The following is a 15,563-nucleotide window of genomic DNA, read 5'->3' as shown; positions in this document are numbered from 1 at the left end:
TGGAAAACTTATATATGGAATGAAACACATCTGCCCAATGAAATATAACATCCCGGTGCTAGCAGCAACATAACAAACATTTAGTCCAGGTTCATCCCTTTTTTTCCATTAACAGTATAATCCTGTCAATTTTAGTGACAGTAAAATAATGTTAATTTAACAGTATTATAATGGCAACCCGGCTGCCAGTTGATCAATGTTTTTACAGGGAAATGTCTAACAGTGCAGGAAGAGAAGGTTACTATACTGTGTCTGACATAACTATTCAGAGCAGAGATTCCAAAGCTACACTGACTGTTTGACCTTGCTATGTTATCATTATTTTTCCTAATTTGACTCAATGGAAAAAAGTATTCCTATAAAAAGGGAGCATCTTCACTTTGAAGTCCCAAGGAGAAGTGCTTTAGCCTAACCCTCATCCTACTAATGTATTGTACTGTATATACTGTCCATGGACTGTCTATACTACCAACTGGAGTTTATACTACCACTGGAGACCCCGAACAAAACATACAGGAAGAAACCACCATCAAAGTTAATAATAATACAAAATGTCTTCTCTAAACATGATTGGTTATGTGAATAATGTTATCCGAGAGAAAAACAACAGATTATTATAATTTTAGTAGAGTTAAAGTTGATATGCTCAATGCGAAAAATGGAAATATTGTGTTTTTTAAGAGAGTTATTATGCTGTGTGTCAACTTTAAAATGACTGAGAGAGCTCCCCTACTCTCCCTGGTGGTAAGTGATCATTTTAATTAGGAACTATGGCAAAGATAAATTCAATAAATAGTTCTATTTATTAAAACTACATAGGCGGAATGGACCCCAATACATTTGTCTTTTTAAAGAGCAGAAAATAGAAGAGAATCAGAAAAAATATATATTTAGTCATCAGGAACAAATTGACAAAGTGAGATATGACAAGATGTTTACCTCTGGGGTCGAAATGACACCAACCGGTAGAATGTTTAAGGACATTGCAAAGAGTTCTGAGATGACAAAACGGTGGTTGTTGGTGTGTGCAGGCATTGCTACGCTACGTGACTATGTGACAACATCTGAGACTGTGTGTGGGTGTGTGTGTGTACATTGTGTTGTGTGTTTTCCAGCCAAATAAAACGTCAGCCGCCTTGAAAGCACTCTAGTCTTTTCCGTAAAATAGAACAAAAAAAGAGTAGATGACAAAAAATATAAGAAAATAAAAAAATGGTCACCTCTTTCATTTTCACTTAGACTGCAGAAACATCACGAACAAGAAAAAACGTAAAGCTTTCTGATTGAAGGTGCTGTAAGCGGAATGGTTCTTTTAGCTAACTTCCTGTCAGTTACTGCACTTAGCAGTCCCCTCGCTCGTCCCTACGTCACCACATTAATGTCTTCAAGCAGCGGGTTATCTAGCATCATCTCAGATAAGTAAGTGTGATAAAACATGATAAAAACCATCAAAACATACATTGGGAAGGATTTTTACCTGCTCCGCCATTGTAGGCGCATACACATTCACCCATCTGTTGCTCTGGCGTGTACCAGCAGTGAGACCATGGAGTGTACTGTACAATCATATGAAAAAGTTTGGGAACCCCTCTCAGCCGGCATTATAATTGACTCTGCTTTCACAAAAAATATATAAAAGTGGTATGTCTTTAATTTACCAGGAACAGCTAAGTACTGGGATGTTTTCCAAACAAAGATTTTTTGAAAAGCAGTATTTGGTTGTATGAAATAAAATAAAATGTGAAAAACTGGCTGTGCAAAAATATGGGTACCCTTGTGGTTTTGTTGATTTTAATGCCTGTAACAGCATGTAAAACTGATGAATTTAAACACAAAGTTGGTTGGATTATGTTGTTAAGCCTTGAACCTCATAGAAATGTCTGTTTAATCATGAGAAAATGTATTTTAGGTGCCTAAATGCAAGTTGCACTTCTCTTTGACTCTCTGCTGAAGTGAGACAGAATGGGATCATCAAAACTGCTCCCAAACGATCTTAAAAACAAAGATTATTCATTATCATGGTTTAGGGGAAGGCTACAAGAAGCTTTCCCAAAGGTTTCAATTGTCAATTTCTACTGTAAGGAACGTTGTCAGGGAATGGAAGGACACAGGCACAGTTGCAGTTAAACCCAGGTCTAGCAGACCAAGAAAAGTACAAGAGCGGCATATGCGGCGGATTGTGAGAATGGTTGCACACAACCCAAAGATCACCTCCAAAGACCTGCAAGAACATCTGGCTGCAGATTGTGTATCTGTACATGGTTCAACAAATCAGTGCAATTTGCACCAAAACATCTGTATGGCCAGGTGATGAGAAGGAAGCCCTTTCTGCGCCCACGCCACAGATACAGTTGCATGGAGTATGCAAAAGCTCATTTAGACAAGCCAGATTCATATTGGAAGAAAATGCTTTGGACTGATGAGACAAAAAATAAGTTATTTGGTCTTTATAAAAAGCAGATGTTTTGGTGCAAATTGCGCTGAATTGTTGAACGATGTACAGATACACAATCTGCAGCCAGATGTTCTTGCAGGTCTTTGGAGGTGATCTGTGGGTTGTGTGCAACCATTCTCACAATCCTCCACCTATGCCGCTCCTGTTTTTTTCTTGGTCTGCCATGCCTGGGTTTAACTGCCACTGTGCCTGTGTCCTTCCATTACCTGACAACGTTCCCTACAGTCGAAATTGACAATTGAAACCTTTGGGAAAGCTTCTTGTAGCCTTCCCCTAAACCATGACAATGAACAATCTTTGTTTTTCAGATATTTTGGGAGCTGTTTTGATGATCCCATTCTGTCTCACTTCAGCAGAGAGTCAAAGAGAAGTGCAACTTGCATTTAGGCACCTAAAATACATTTTCTCATGATTAAACAGACATTTCTATGAGGTTCAAGGCTTAACAACATAATCCAACCAACTTTGTGTTTAAAGTCCTCAGTTTTACATGCTGTTACAGGCATTAAAATCAACAAAACCACAAGGGTTCCTATATTTTTGCACAGCCAGTTTTTCACATTTTATTTTATTTCATACAACCAAATACTGCTTTTCAAAAAATCTTTGTTTGGAAAACATCCCAGTACTTAGCTGTTCCTGGTAAATTAAAGACATACCACTTTTATATATTTTTTGTGAAAGCAGAGTCAATTATAATGCCGGCTGAGAGGGGTTCCCAAACTTTTTCATATGACTGTATATAGTATGTATGAGTGAGACGAGTGTCGGTTTGTAGCGTTCTCTCTTCTGATTGGATACAAATTTTGGGATACTCAAATAAGTTTATTTGCCGATTACATGCAAAGCAGCTGACTGAGAGATCGGCTTTATGAAACGCGCACATTATGTAAATGATCACTGGATGAATAAAGAGTGATTTAACACTTATATTAACATAAATAAACCGCTTACTTCATCTTTGAGATCGTCATATCACTGCAAAAGACATAAAGAGAGTGATTAAAATTATACTGTTGGGGGCGCCTTTAGCTCAGTTGGTAAGGCGTCCCCTCCATGGGCCTCGGCCAGCAGCAGACCCGGGTTCGATTCCAGCCCGCGGTCGTTCTCTGCATGTCACTCCCCTCTCTGCCCCATTTCAACTCTGTCTCTATACTGTCAATAAAGCATAAAAATGCCCCAAAAAATATCTTAAAAAAAAATATTATACTGTTGAGGTGGCATATGTGACAATTACCTTTTCTCCTGTCTTCCACCTCCAGGCCACCAGTTTCCTGTCGGAGGCCCAGTTTTCTGCTGAGTCACCACAGACTCTGGATCCACTCTTCAAGTTTCATGAGACCATAGCTAAGGTAGGAACAACCCCTACACTGTCACGTCACTGCAATGATATATCACAGTTACACACTATTAGCAGTATAGTTTGTCATTTGGTTCAGCAAAAAAGGAATTAGTCCTATTTTGTCACCATATTACGATGAGCCTTCGGACTTTCAAGAGACATGGTCATACACTGGGCCTTTTCAGAAGAAAGACACCACACTGATTTGTATGACGGAAGCTTTTGTGCATTGGGGAACTTCCAGTCAAAGTGAGTATCTGTGATGAGGTCATTCATGGCAGGCATACTAGTTGATCCATCTTTCAAAATGAAGTGATATGTCAAAAGGGTAGAACATTTCTGAAACATACTTTTAAGTACCAAAACAACATTCAGCGTGTGGTATTTTCTCCACTTCCTTCCATGTGTAAGTAGATGACAGTGTTTCTGTAGATATTTTACATGATGGGAAGAAAATGCAAGAATTTTCTAAATAGCATAGCATGTCTAACCCTGAAAAGAAATGTCCCTTATATTTATTTTGCAGCACAGCTGCTAAGCTACACGCAATATTGTTGTGTCTAGAAAACAGTATCAATTACAGTGTCAACTTTTTTGACATAAAAACGTTAGTTGCAACACTTTCATTTTGAGACGCCTGCAAAGACATAAGCAGTAGCGTCATTTTGCTGTTGCTAAATAACATCAATCAGTAGTTCTAGGTCAATCAGAAGAGATTTAAATGCACCAAAGGTTTAAAAATGAACAATGAATTTATTGAAATGTGCTGATTGTATTAGCAGTCTTTGGCAATTAGAGCCCATCGTGAAGTCATCTGAAGGGGGCAATGAAATCCTGGGGTCAGCAGGATAACACCCCGATGGAGTTTATGCCTCGTTTCGGTGCGGCTTGGATCGGGTCAGCTCGGTTACCCTGTATCTAGCGTGCGTCTCCCTTTAGGTAGGCGGGGTTTATGACACTACCCTTTAGGTAGGCGGGGTTTATGACCCTATCCTTTAGGTAGGCGGGGTTTATGACCCTATCCTTTAGGTAGGCGGGGTTTATTACCCTATCCTTTAGGTAGGCGGGGTTTATGACACTACCCTTTAAGTAGGCGGGGTTTATGACACAACCCTTTAGGTAGGCGGGGTTTATGACCCTTCCCTTTAGGTAGGCGGGGTTTATGACCCTATCCATTAGGTAGGCCAGCACAGTCGCAATTACTTTCATCCACATATTTCTTTGTCACCGCTGCGCTGCAGTGCAGTGTGTGTGAGGGAGACACTCAGACCCGCACAGATAGACGCTGCCCGCTGTTGGAAAGCGTCATACAGAAATACATAAATAGCACACATTATGACCTTTCTGACAAATGGCGGAATTTGATCACCCACTCAGCGACATATCGTTTGTAGGGCTGGCTTCGCTCTGCGGTCCAGCCAAAAATAATAGAGGCTCTGTAAGTAATTATTTAAAAATAAAGTTGCAACAAAAAGATGCAGCTGCTGCTGAACATGTAAGGTGTTTTATCATAGTCTTATTTTATTTTCTCTTTTTAATGTATTGCCATAACATTTAATTTAGTCACTTTTCCACAAAAAAAATGTACTCTACAAGTCCGATACAGTACACATTGCTTACACTAGCTGTAGCCAATTCAGGATTTTCTTTTTGATATTGTGTCTTACTCACTGTTAGAAGACACATTCTCATTGCTTGGAAATGTCAGCATCCACCCAGCTTTTGCCATTGCCACAGAGACTTTTTCATCATCTTTTAGGGAGGCCTGGCTCTAAATATATGCACACTATATTTTGGTATGTCTTCACATTGGCACCTATGTGTGATATTACAGTTTAGTACCTCCCTAGCAGAAGTGCACTGCCAAAACTAACACACTGCTAGTGAGGAAAGTTGCTCAGCCTTACACTGTGTATTTTAAACTAGTGAACGCCCTCTCCAGATAAACAAAGGACACCTTATTCCGCAGTGAAAAGAGAGGAGGAGAGGGCAGAAGCAGTTTAATTTGGGTGAGTATGTGTAGGAGAGAAGATGATGACAAGTTTGCATGAAACAAACTTTTTCTTATGGGGCCGACTGTGTCTTTAGACTCCTTGTAGCATTCTGGCTGTAGTGTATGCCTGTTTGCGTGATCTAAGATGAAATGAGTGTATACAAGTGGGGCTGTAAATGTATTTTAGCAACTGTTTTGTCTATAGGTCAAAGACCAGGCTGCATTTTAGTGCAAGGTGGATGTTGTTTTAAACATGGCAGGACTAACTTCTGATCCCTTTTCATTGACTTTTGGTTTCATTTATCTATTATTGCGTATAAAGTGTCACACAATGTTTAAAGTATTGAAAGTCAAGAAGGACCATTCATAAAAGTAACTCCAAGACGTTAAGGCTACATTAAGATAGCGTCTAAAAAAAATGACAACATTTGGTTTGTTACGATTTTATTATTTTATGTGTGTGTGTGTGTGTGTGTGTGTGTGTGTGTGTGTGTGTGTGTGTGTGTGTGTGTGTGTGTGTGTGTGTGTGTGTGTGTGTGTGTGTGTGTGTGTGTGTGTGTGTGTGTGTGTGTGTGTGTGTGTGGGTGGGTGGGTGGGTGGGTGGGTGTGTGTGTGTGGGTGGCTAGAGTGGTACCATTTGTTGCTGCTGCTTTATATAATAAAAGCCTTCAAAAACAGAGCTGATGATATCCCTTGAACTGAAAAGCTGAAATTGATATTCAAATTACACATTGTTTTCTTCCCTAGAAACCTTTAAGGCAGATTTCTCTTTAAATTTGAGACCTGCATTGTTTCATTTAATGTTTCCCCTTACTTTAAAATAGTTCAGATCTAATGTAAGTACATGAACAACTGAAGGCAAAATGAAGGTTTTAATGGGAGATTGTGTGTTTGTGTGTGAGAGGTGTACATTCACGGTGTCAACACAGTGCAAGGTGTTATGTCCACTGTGCCAGCGACCTTCATCTCCATCCTGTCTCAGCTTGATGGTGATTGCTTGGCCAACAGGCGGCTGGTTGGCAGCTCATTTTTCTCTCTACACGTTCTTGTGTTTTACATTCCACACCTCCTTCATTTTAGCAATGACCTCCACACAGAGGAAAAGGGTTATTGTTGTGACTCAATACATACGTCCATATGTACCGTTTTGCCAAACTTTGGTGTATCATCATTTATCAAAGTATTCCCATCTCTAACATTCATTGTGCTTCTGAATGTCAGTACCACTATAGTTTTGGATTGCATTTGGATTAAAGTAGTACTTATTGTAGGCTTGTTTGAAGAAACCAACACTGATTTTTGATAGGAATCGGGAGACAAAAATCAACCACATGGTAAAAGTCCCCCGTTTACTGAACCACCTGACACCTGACGGAAAGAAGTTGAATTTTTTTTATATATTTTTTTATTTTACCTTTATTTTACCCGGCATAATTGCTTGAGGTTTTCCGAGCAAGGCCTGTCCAAAGTTAAAGTGCCACAAACAGACAATAGTCATCATTCCTGAGGTTGGAAGAAGGCTTCCTCACTTTGCCACTGAGCTTTAAGGGTATTGCATTAAATGTAATAAGAAGACGAAAAGGGTTTACACTCTACTTCTACTTCCAGAGAATAATTCAAATAACAGAATTTGATTAAATTCAATTCATGTTTGGGTAACATCCAAGTGAACAAATTTGGTCTCAATAGTTTTTCTTACTATTCATTTGGAAGTAAAGTTACATTTTTAGTCTATGGCTTCATTCAAATGTGTCTTTTTGCATATCCCCTCTCAAGATACCACACTTCGGAGGGGGTGTGTAGCAATCGAGTGTTCCATTGCACTTTGATCGTGTCGGGAATTCTGTTACTGGATAGTTCATACATGCAAGGACTTAGTTGAAGGAATTGGTTTGAACACTGGATCTTATGATGGCCTTATGAAAGTGTATGCCCCACTGAGGTTGTGTTCACATCTAATAGTGAGAACGGATACTATCCCTGCGTTCCAATCCCCATACTTCCATATTATTTAGTATGCCAGAAAAAGATTTAGGATGTCCCAATACATGCACGTCAATGGTAGTATGCTGAAAATACATAAATGCCCCACTAACTCCAATAGAATTTTGGAGTATTCGTATTTATTCTTGACATTTCTTGACATTATGCAAAAAAAAATCTTTCTTATCTGATTTGTTTTGTCTCCCGTGGCCCTAAAACTCTTCTGTACTTTAGTATGTAGTGTAGTAAAAAGAAAAAGTATGTGATTTGGAATGCAGGGATTGTTTTGATTTTTAGATGTTTCGGTTCGCGTTCACAAAGGCAAAACTCAATCTGACTGTACGCATTGTAAACAAAAGTCATGTGCACGGAAATGCTGTCAGACATTTTGCAGAGTAAAAATGCCTACATCACAGAACATCGTCCGGTTATTTTCATGCTTAATGTGGAGCTCATATTGTAAACAGCAAGAATATATTCAATGTAGTGCTACTCCTCTTGTCAGACCACGTTAAAATATCAGCTGTAGTGAGAGGATCATGTGGGAGTATGCTCTGACAACGTGCGCTGAACAACACGTGCATTTAACGAAAGACAATGTGCAAAAGACGGAGAAATGATGCGTAAATACTACACTTCCTGTGATTAGTGTGGATGGGGTTCACACCAGAGATGATCCACTCCAGAGTTCACCTACAAACGGACCCAGACCACCTCTTCAAGCAGAGCACAGTCTGGTTGTTTAGTGCACACCAGAGTCTGGGACTGTGTTCACACCAACCCAAATGAACCACACCAAAGGGCTTAAACGCTCCAGGGTTTGTTCCGACCGCACTAAACAAAGCTGGTGTGAACACACGGCCTCCATCTAAAATTGTGTTCAGCTTGGACCCTGTGAAGAAGTAGTTTGATTATTGAGGCTTCAGGTAGCTACCGTGTATGTCATGACCACCACTGCTGCAACTGTTTACCACGATGGTCAGCAGGTCAAATCAATGGGTCAAACCACAATAAACTAGCTCTGTATTGGTTTTCGAACATTGCCATAGATCTGTCCCTTTCCCCCTTATGCAGTATTTTCCTATAGCCTGGAAAGCGATGAACAATAGACCCTCCCAACTCAAGGGGCGGCACCAATGCATGCATTTCATTTCAAATACCACTGCACGCGATTAGATAGCACCACGACAGACTGAATCCAATCAGAGCAATGAACAAGGTGACACATTCGTTCTGGGACCAGCTGGGTTAACTGGTAAATGAAAATTGTGCCGTAACTGGTCGGCTAAACAGCAAATACATATTTCTTGCTAATGAAAGATCTGAGTGCCGTCCTCTGTTCATTTGTGTAAAGAAAAAGCTAAGTCCAAATGGTGAAGTGTCGATGCCAAAGCTGTTGCAAACAACATATCCGCAGCCATCTTTGTTGTTTACTGTCATAACTTTGACGGCGCACCACTGTCGCCATCCGGTTATGCCCCGCCCATATCAGATAAGACCATTTGATTGGTGCCTCTGGATTTTCCGACATAGTTAATGAGCTCCAATGGTTTAGAGTAAGCTACGGAGCAAATTCAAATGTGCTAGCGGCGAGTCTGGATTTCCAAGGTAGTATCTTCCCCCTTCCTAATAGATTGTTAACCTCAAGAAAGACATTTAAAGCATGGATCAATGGATTCCACTACAAGCATTATTACAATGTATATCATGAGACGGATGAGATTAAATCACTAAGGCCAATAAAGGACTGACATGTTATAAGTAATTTCACATGTAGTGTTTAGTGATCCTCTGACAACAGAGATAAAGCACTGTTAAAAATGAGCAAATCTGCTTCCCCGGCTCTCATTTTGCCTTATTTAGTCGCAGAGCATCACCAACCAAAGAAGAAAACCCAGCTTTGGCCTCAGCTTAGGAACAAGTGATTGAAAAAGTACTTTTTTTAGTTGGGGTGTTTTGAGCTGGTAAAAGGGCAAGCAGTGCACTCTCCATCTCCGGGTCTTTGTGAGAATGATTAGAATTTTTCGGAGAATGAGTTTTTCCTATACTCTAAAGTTTACCCTTCCCAATCTCGCACATATGAGCTTGGAGGAGAATTGGGGTTTGATGAGTTCCCCTGGCGGAGCTGAGAGAGGAATATTTGACTATATGGAGCTATCTCACGATAAAAGGGGCCAAGTTTCACAGCTTGTTTCAGGCAGGATTTCCTCTACGAATGTCAGGCTGTGTTTGGAAAGCCATACTAACGTCCTCCCTCCTACATACTCAACATACAATATATATACTACATACTGTACTGTCTACTTAAAGATCGATTGTGTAAGCGAGGTGCGTCAAAACGTTCACACTTGAAGAATACTCAAGCAATAAAGAATTTCTTCTTCTTCCAGCCGTTTAGACGCTGTTTAGCGTTACCGACCTCCACAGGTTGGATATAGAACTAGATTTGAACATGCAGTCCTGCATTGTGCAGGAAATACAGATTTGAAAAAAAAACCTTCCTTGTCGTTTGAAAAGACGCAATGCATTGTGGGGCGGTTGAGTAGGAAAAGTATCCAATCGATCCATACCCAAAATCTTCCCAGAAGTTAGTACTCATCCGGGCATTTCTCGCCTACCCAAACTCACATACACAACCGTCACATACTCAAATTGACGTCAAAATGAGTATGAGTAGGATGTTAGTATGGCTTTCCGAACACAGTTCAGTGATTTACAAGACACTGGAAGGCCCTCTGCTCCTCTGGTGTTAGGCATTTAGCAGTGGGAAGTGTCTAATCCCCACCAGTGATCCTCTTTAATCCATTAATTTTTTTTATTTGCGCTGGATAGATTTTAGATAAAGTTGTTCTATTGCAATCAGTTTTTTTGTTTTTCTGTCTGATTTTTCATTTTGGATTTTTTTGTTGAAGCAAAACAAAGCCCTGGCTATTTTGACTCATGTCTTATTGTTTACTAGTATGACTAAAAGGTCAAAAATTTACATTTAGGTGTTTATTTGACTAAGCATTGTCTGTTTGTGTCTGTTTAGTATACAACCATCTTTAACGGCCGTTATTTCAACATTAGTTTTGATCTTTTTCAAAATCTTAACTTCTAAAGCGCTTACATCAATGATAATTCTAAGCACTATCCTGAAGGTTATTTACAGAATGATTTGTTAATTTGTCGTTAATTGTCTTCTTTATGACACATTTTGTTGGACTCTTACACGTTGTAAAGAGGAAATTAAGATTTGTAACTCTGGCTTTATCCAACATCCATTTTTTTTAAATATATATAATGGGGTAATTTGTCACACGGGTAGGTTGTCACAATCGTTATATCTTGGAACCAGAAGGCGCTGTCTGTGAAATTTTGGTATGTAAATATCCACAACTGGGATCAGAGGTCACCTACATAGTCTTCATTGGAGTTAGACTGCTGCATTTGAGGTGAGAGGACTGTTAGTGTTTTTCATGTCAAATTGAAAATATTTAGCTCCCCAGTATTTTTCTTCTAGGCTTTTACACAATGGGTTTATAACAAAACACTTGTTACCATAAAAAAGTGTGAAGGGTAAGCTATTTAGATTGTTTTAGCAAGCTAATTAGTTGTCAGATGGTTGTTGGCCTTGATGCTAGCAATAAATTCCAGTTGGGGTTGGTCGTCATAAATTTTGGGGGGTTAGTTGTCACATGATATCCAAAGGGTGCAGCCAGGAAAGGAACCCAATAACAAAAGAAAATGTCAAGCTGTATCCTCACTGACACCGCAGAGAAGGAGAGAATTGAGCAGGAAAGGCAGCTTGCATGCAAAAGAGAAAAAGGGCAACAAAATCAAAACGACCCAGTGCATCCCAAACTAGACCAGTTGCCAAGGCTACTGCACCCCAGTGCACTCCACCCCAGCTGGGGAAGAAGAAACAGAAGAGAAAGAGACAGGAGGAGGAATCTTCATCAGATAAAGAGGATAGTTTGTGTTTGGTTTGTATGGAAACGTTCTCCAGCACCCGTTCAGGGGAGGTAAGGGAGAAGTGTTGTATGTGCAACCAGTGGGCACACAATCTCTGCTTAGAGTGAGCAGACCCTACATTTGCCATCACTGTAACTCAGATAGTGAATGTGTGTATCCTAGTTGAGTAGGCTATTATTGTTAGACCTATTTGTTTTGTTCTTCATGTTGTTACATACAGTAGGTTGGTCTTAATATGGATTTCCTTTTTGTTTATGCTCATTTTGTGTTAAGATGCATAAAGTTATGTAGGCCTATTTTTCAACTTGACAATGAAATTAAACTTTCAAATGTACACTCAACAAAAATATAAACGCACCACTTTTGTTTTTGCTCCCATTTTTCATGAGATGGACTTAAAGATCTAAAATTCATTCCAGATACACAATATTACCATTTCTCTCAAACATTGTTCACAAATCTGTCTAAATGTGTGATAGTGAGCACTTCTGCTTTGCTGAGATAATCCATCCCACCTCACAGGTGTGCCACATCAAGATGCTGATCTGACATCATGATTAGTGCACAGGTGTGCCTTAGACTGTCCACAATAAAAGGCCACTCTGAAATGTGCATTTTTTTGCTTTATTGGGGGTCTGGGGACTCAGAACCAGTCAGTATCTGGTGTGACCACCATTTGCCTCATGCAGTGCAACACATCTTCTTCGCATAGAGTTTATCAGATTGTCAATTGTGGCCTGTGGAATTTTGGTCCGCTCCTCTTCAATGGCTGTGCGAAGTTGCTGGATATTAGTGGGAAGTGGTGCACGCTGTCGTATACGCCGGTCAAGCACATCCCAAACATGCTCAATGGGTGACATGTCCGGTGAGTATGCTGGCCATGCAAGAACTGGGACATTTTCAGCTTCCAAGAATTGTGTACAGAACCTTGCAACATGGGGCCGTGCATTATCTTGCTGAAACTTGAGGTGATGTTCATGGATGTATGGCACAACAATGGGCCTCAGGATCTCATCACGGTATCTCTGTGCATTCAAAATGCCATCAATAATGCACCTGTGTTCTTCGTCCATAACAGATGCCTGCCCATACCATAACCCCACCACCACCATGAGCCACTCGATCCACAACATTGACATCAGCAAAGCGCTCACCCACACGACGCCACACACGCTGTCTGCCATCTGCCCTGAACAATGTAAACCGAGATTCATCCGTGAAGAGAACACGTCACCAACGTGCCAGACGCCATCGAATGTGAGCATTTGCCCACTCAAGTCTGTTACGGCGACGAGCTGACGTCAGGTCAAGACCCCTATGAGGACGACGAGCATGCAGTTGAGCTTCCCTGAGACGGTTTCTGACAGTTTGTACAGAAATTGTTTGGTTATGCAAACCAATTGTTTCAGCAGCTGTCTCAGTGGTTGGTCTCAGACGATCTTGGAGGTGAACCTGCTGGATGTGGAGGTCCTGGGCTGGTGTGGTTACACGTGGTCTGCGGTTGTGAGGCCGGTTGGATGTACTGCCATATTCTCTGAAACGCCTTTGGAGACGGCTTATGGTGGAGAAATGAACATTCAATGCACGAGCAACATATCTGGTTGACATTCCTGCTGTCAGCATGCCAATTGCACGCTCCCTCAATGCTTGTGGCATCTGTGGCATTTTGCTGTGAGACAAAACTGCACATTTCAGGGTGGCCTTTTATTGTGGACAGTCTAAGGCACACCTAATCACCTAATCATGATGTCAGATCAGCATCTTGATGGGGCACACCTGTGAGGTGGGATGGATTTTCTCAGCAAAGCAGAAGTGCTCACTATCACACATTTAGACAGATTTGTGAACAATGTTTGAGATAAATGGTAATATTGTGTATCTGGAATGAATTTTAGATCTTTAAGTCCATCTCATGAAAAATGGGAGCAAAAACAAAAGTGTTGCGTTTATTTTGTTGAGTGTAGTTCTGCTTTCTTGCCTTCTTTTTAAGATTTTTTCCATAAAGATAACATTGTGACAAACAACCCCATAGTGTATGACAACCGACCCCTTGATGGGGTTGGTTGTCACAATGTGTTAGAGGGTCTTTGATGGTAAATTTCTTCTTTATTACAATAAGTTAGAAAAAGTGAGGGGTTCACATTTCAAGCCAACACCTTAAGCTTCAATTTAATGTCGGAATGACTATTGAAAGATGTTTAGGTGATGAGCAATTCTCACTAGAGTAAAAAGTGTGCCTGCTTACCCCGGTCTCCCCTATATATGCAAATGTAGCATAATTGGTTTACAATTTGCATATTTCTTGAAACATTGCTTAACAAATTGCCGAACAAAAAACTGCTTGTATGTAGGAATTCCACTGGAAACTTTCTTATGTTAGAGGGAGACCGCATGCATTGTTAATGGAGTTATTACCAGTTGTTATAAATATATTATGGTCATTTTTATCATATTAACATAAGAGAGTGTTTATTTATGGAGCTGTGCGCTGCTGTCATGTTTAAAAGCTTTGATAAAGATGCTTGTGTGTGTGTGTCTATAAGAGAGGCTGCAGCCTTAGTGGGCAGAGGAGAAATGGCTTGTCGTTTGGCCTTAATCATCACATCCTTGGAGATCAGGCAAAGTGCCACATGTTATTGGTGCAGCTTGTAAAAGGATTGGGAGAGAGAGAGAGACAGAGAGAGAGAGAGAGAGAGAGAGAGAGAGACAGAAAAAGAGAGAGAGAGATATATGAACGCAGAATGGCAGTTAAAAACACCAAGGCCAAGAGTGCAATGACACAACATGTCATGATGGGCAAATGGGGGATAGCAGAGATGTTTTTCTCCATGTTAAATATTCATATTGGGAGAGGGGGGTGTAAAGAATAGCAGAAAACCTGTGTGACCTCTTTTGTGGTTTGTGTGTTTGCGTACGTGCGTTTGTGCGTGTGTGTGTGTGTGTGTGTGTGCGTTTCAGCAGCCATTCTATCCACAGGGGAGACCTTTGAGAGAAACAAGAAGCTCCCTGCACTATTTGTTTTTTCCTCTTTCTTCACTTTATTTTGGCCATACATATATTTAATTTTTTCTGGATATTCACCCAAAATAATGTAAATTAATGAAAGAATACATTAGGATACTCTGTCTCTCTCATGCAAACACACACACACATACACACACACACTCTACCTTGCTCTCCATGGCTTGGTGCATGTGCATTGATAGTGATGTATATCAGGTAATGTGTGCATGCTACTCGTCCCTGTGCTCATTTGTCAATTGCTGTTTTGCACGGAGCTTGGGTTGGGAGGGGTTCAGGGTAGGCAGGCCTCTCTCCTCTTGTCTCCCTATAGCTCCCTGCTCTAACAGGCTCTCAGTGGGCCTGAGTGTTCATCTATGGAGCTAATTCTTTATGTGTGAGGTTGTGTGTACTATGCTGGCTTCCCCCTACCTTGGCGATGCATTGCTGGGCATTGATCAAGCCAACGAACGACGGATAGCACTGGACTCTTGATCCCCTGACACACACTAATGCTGGGCGTACACATTAGACTTGGGGAAAGTTTGAGTGTATGTAGGAGAATGGCAATATACCTAAACCTACATTTCCTACCAAGTGAAGATGATGACATTTCTTAAAGGAATAGTTTAACATTTTACATGTTTAGAACAAAACACTATGTGACCGTCACAGGGTCTTCCTGGTTAGTTTCCAGTATTAGTTTGGTTATGTCATAACATGTAAATATATAACGCAACATAACGTGGTAAATAAACAAGTCCCAACGAGCACACAGGAGGGTTTAGTTATGTTGTTAAATTAATCTTATGACCTGCTCCCCTTGACTACCAGTG

The 15,563-nt window shown here is 40.5% G+C and overlaps 1 protein-coding gene across 1 annotated transcript in view; it reads left to right on the top strand.

Moving 5' to 3' along the window:
* naaladl2 (N-acetylated alpha-linked acidic dipeptidase like 2) overlaps nucleotides 1-15,563 on the top strand; it is a gene marked incomplete at both ends in the record, with an annotated part of 343,065 nt that overhangs the window by 245,056 nt on the left and 82,446 nt on the right. Inside the window, one exon of the mRNA XM_080032883.1 lies at nucleotides 3,718-3,807. Within this exon, the coding sequence (XP_079889009.1) occupies nucleotides 3,718-3,807 (90 nt within the window). The remainder of the gene's footprint in view (nucleotides 1-3,717; nucleotides 3,808-15,563) is intronic.

Source organism: Ammodytes marinus (genome assembly GCF_949987685.1).
Source record: "Ammodytes marinus genome assembly, chromosome: 8".
NCBI lineage: Eukaryota > Metazoa > Chordata > Actinopteri > Uranoscopiformes > Ammodytidae > Ammodytes > Ammodytes marinus.
The sequence above is the reverse complement of the archived record's forward strand: the minus strand, read 5'-3'. Positions and strand labels throughout refer to the sequence as shown.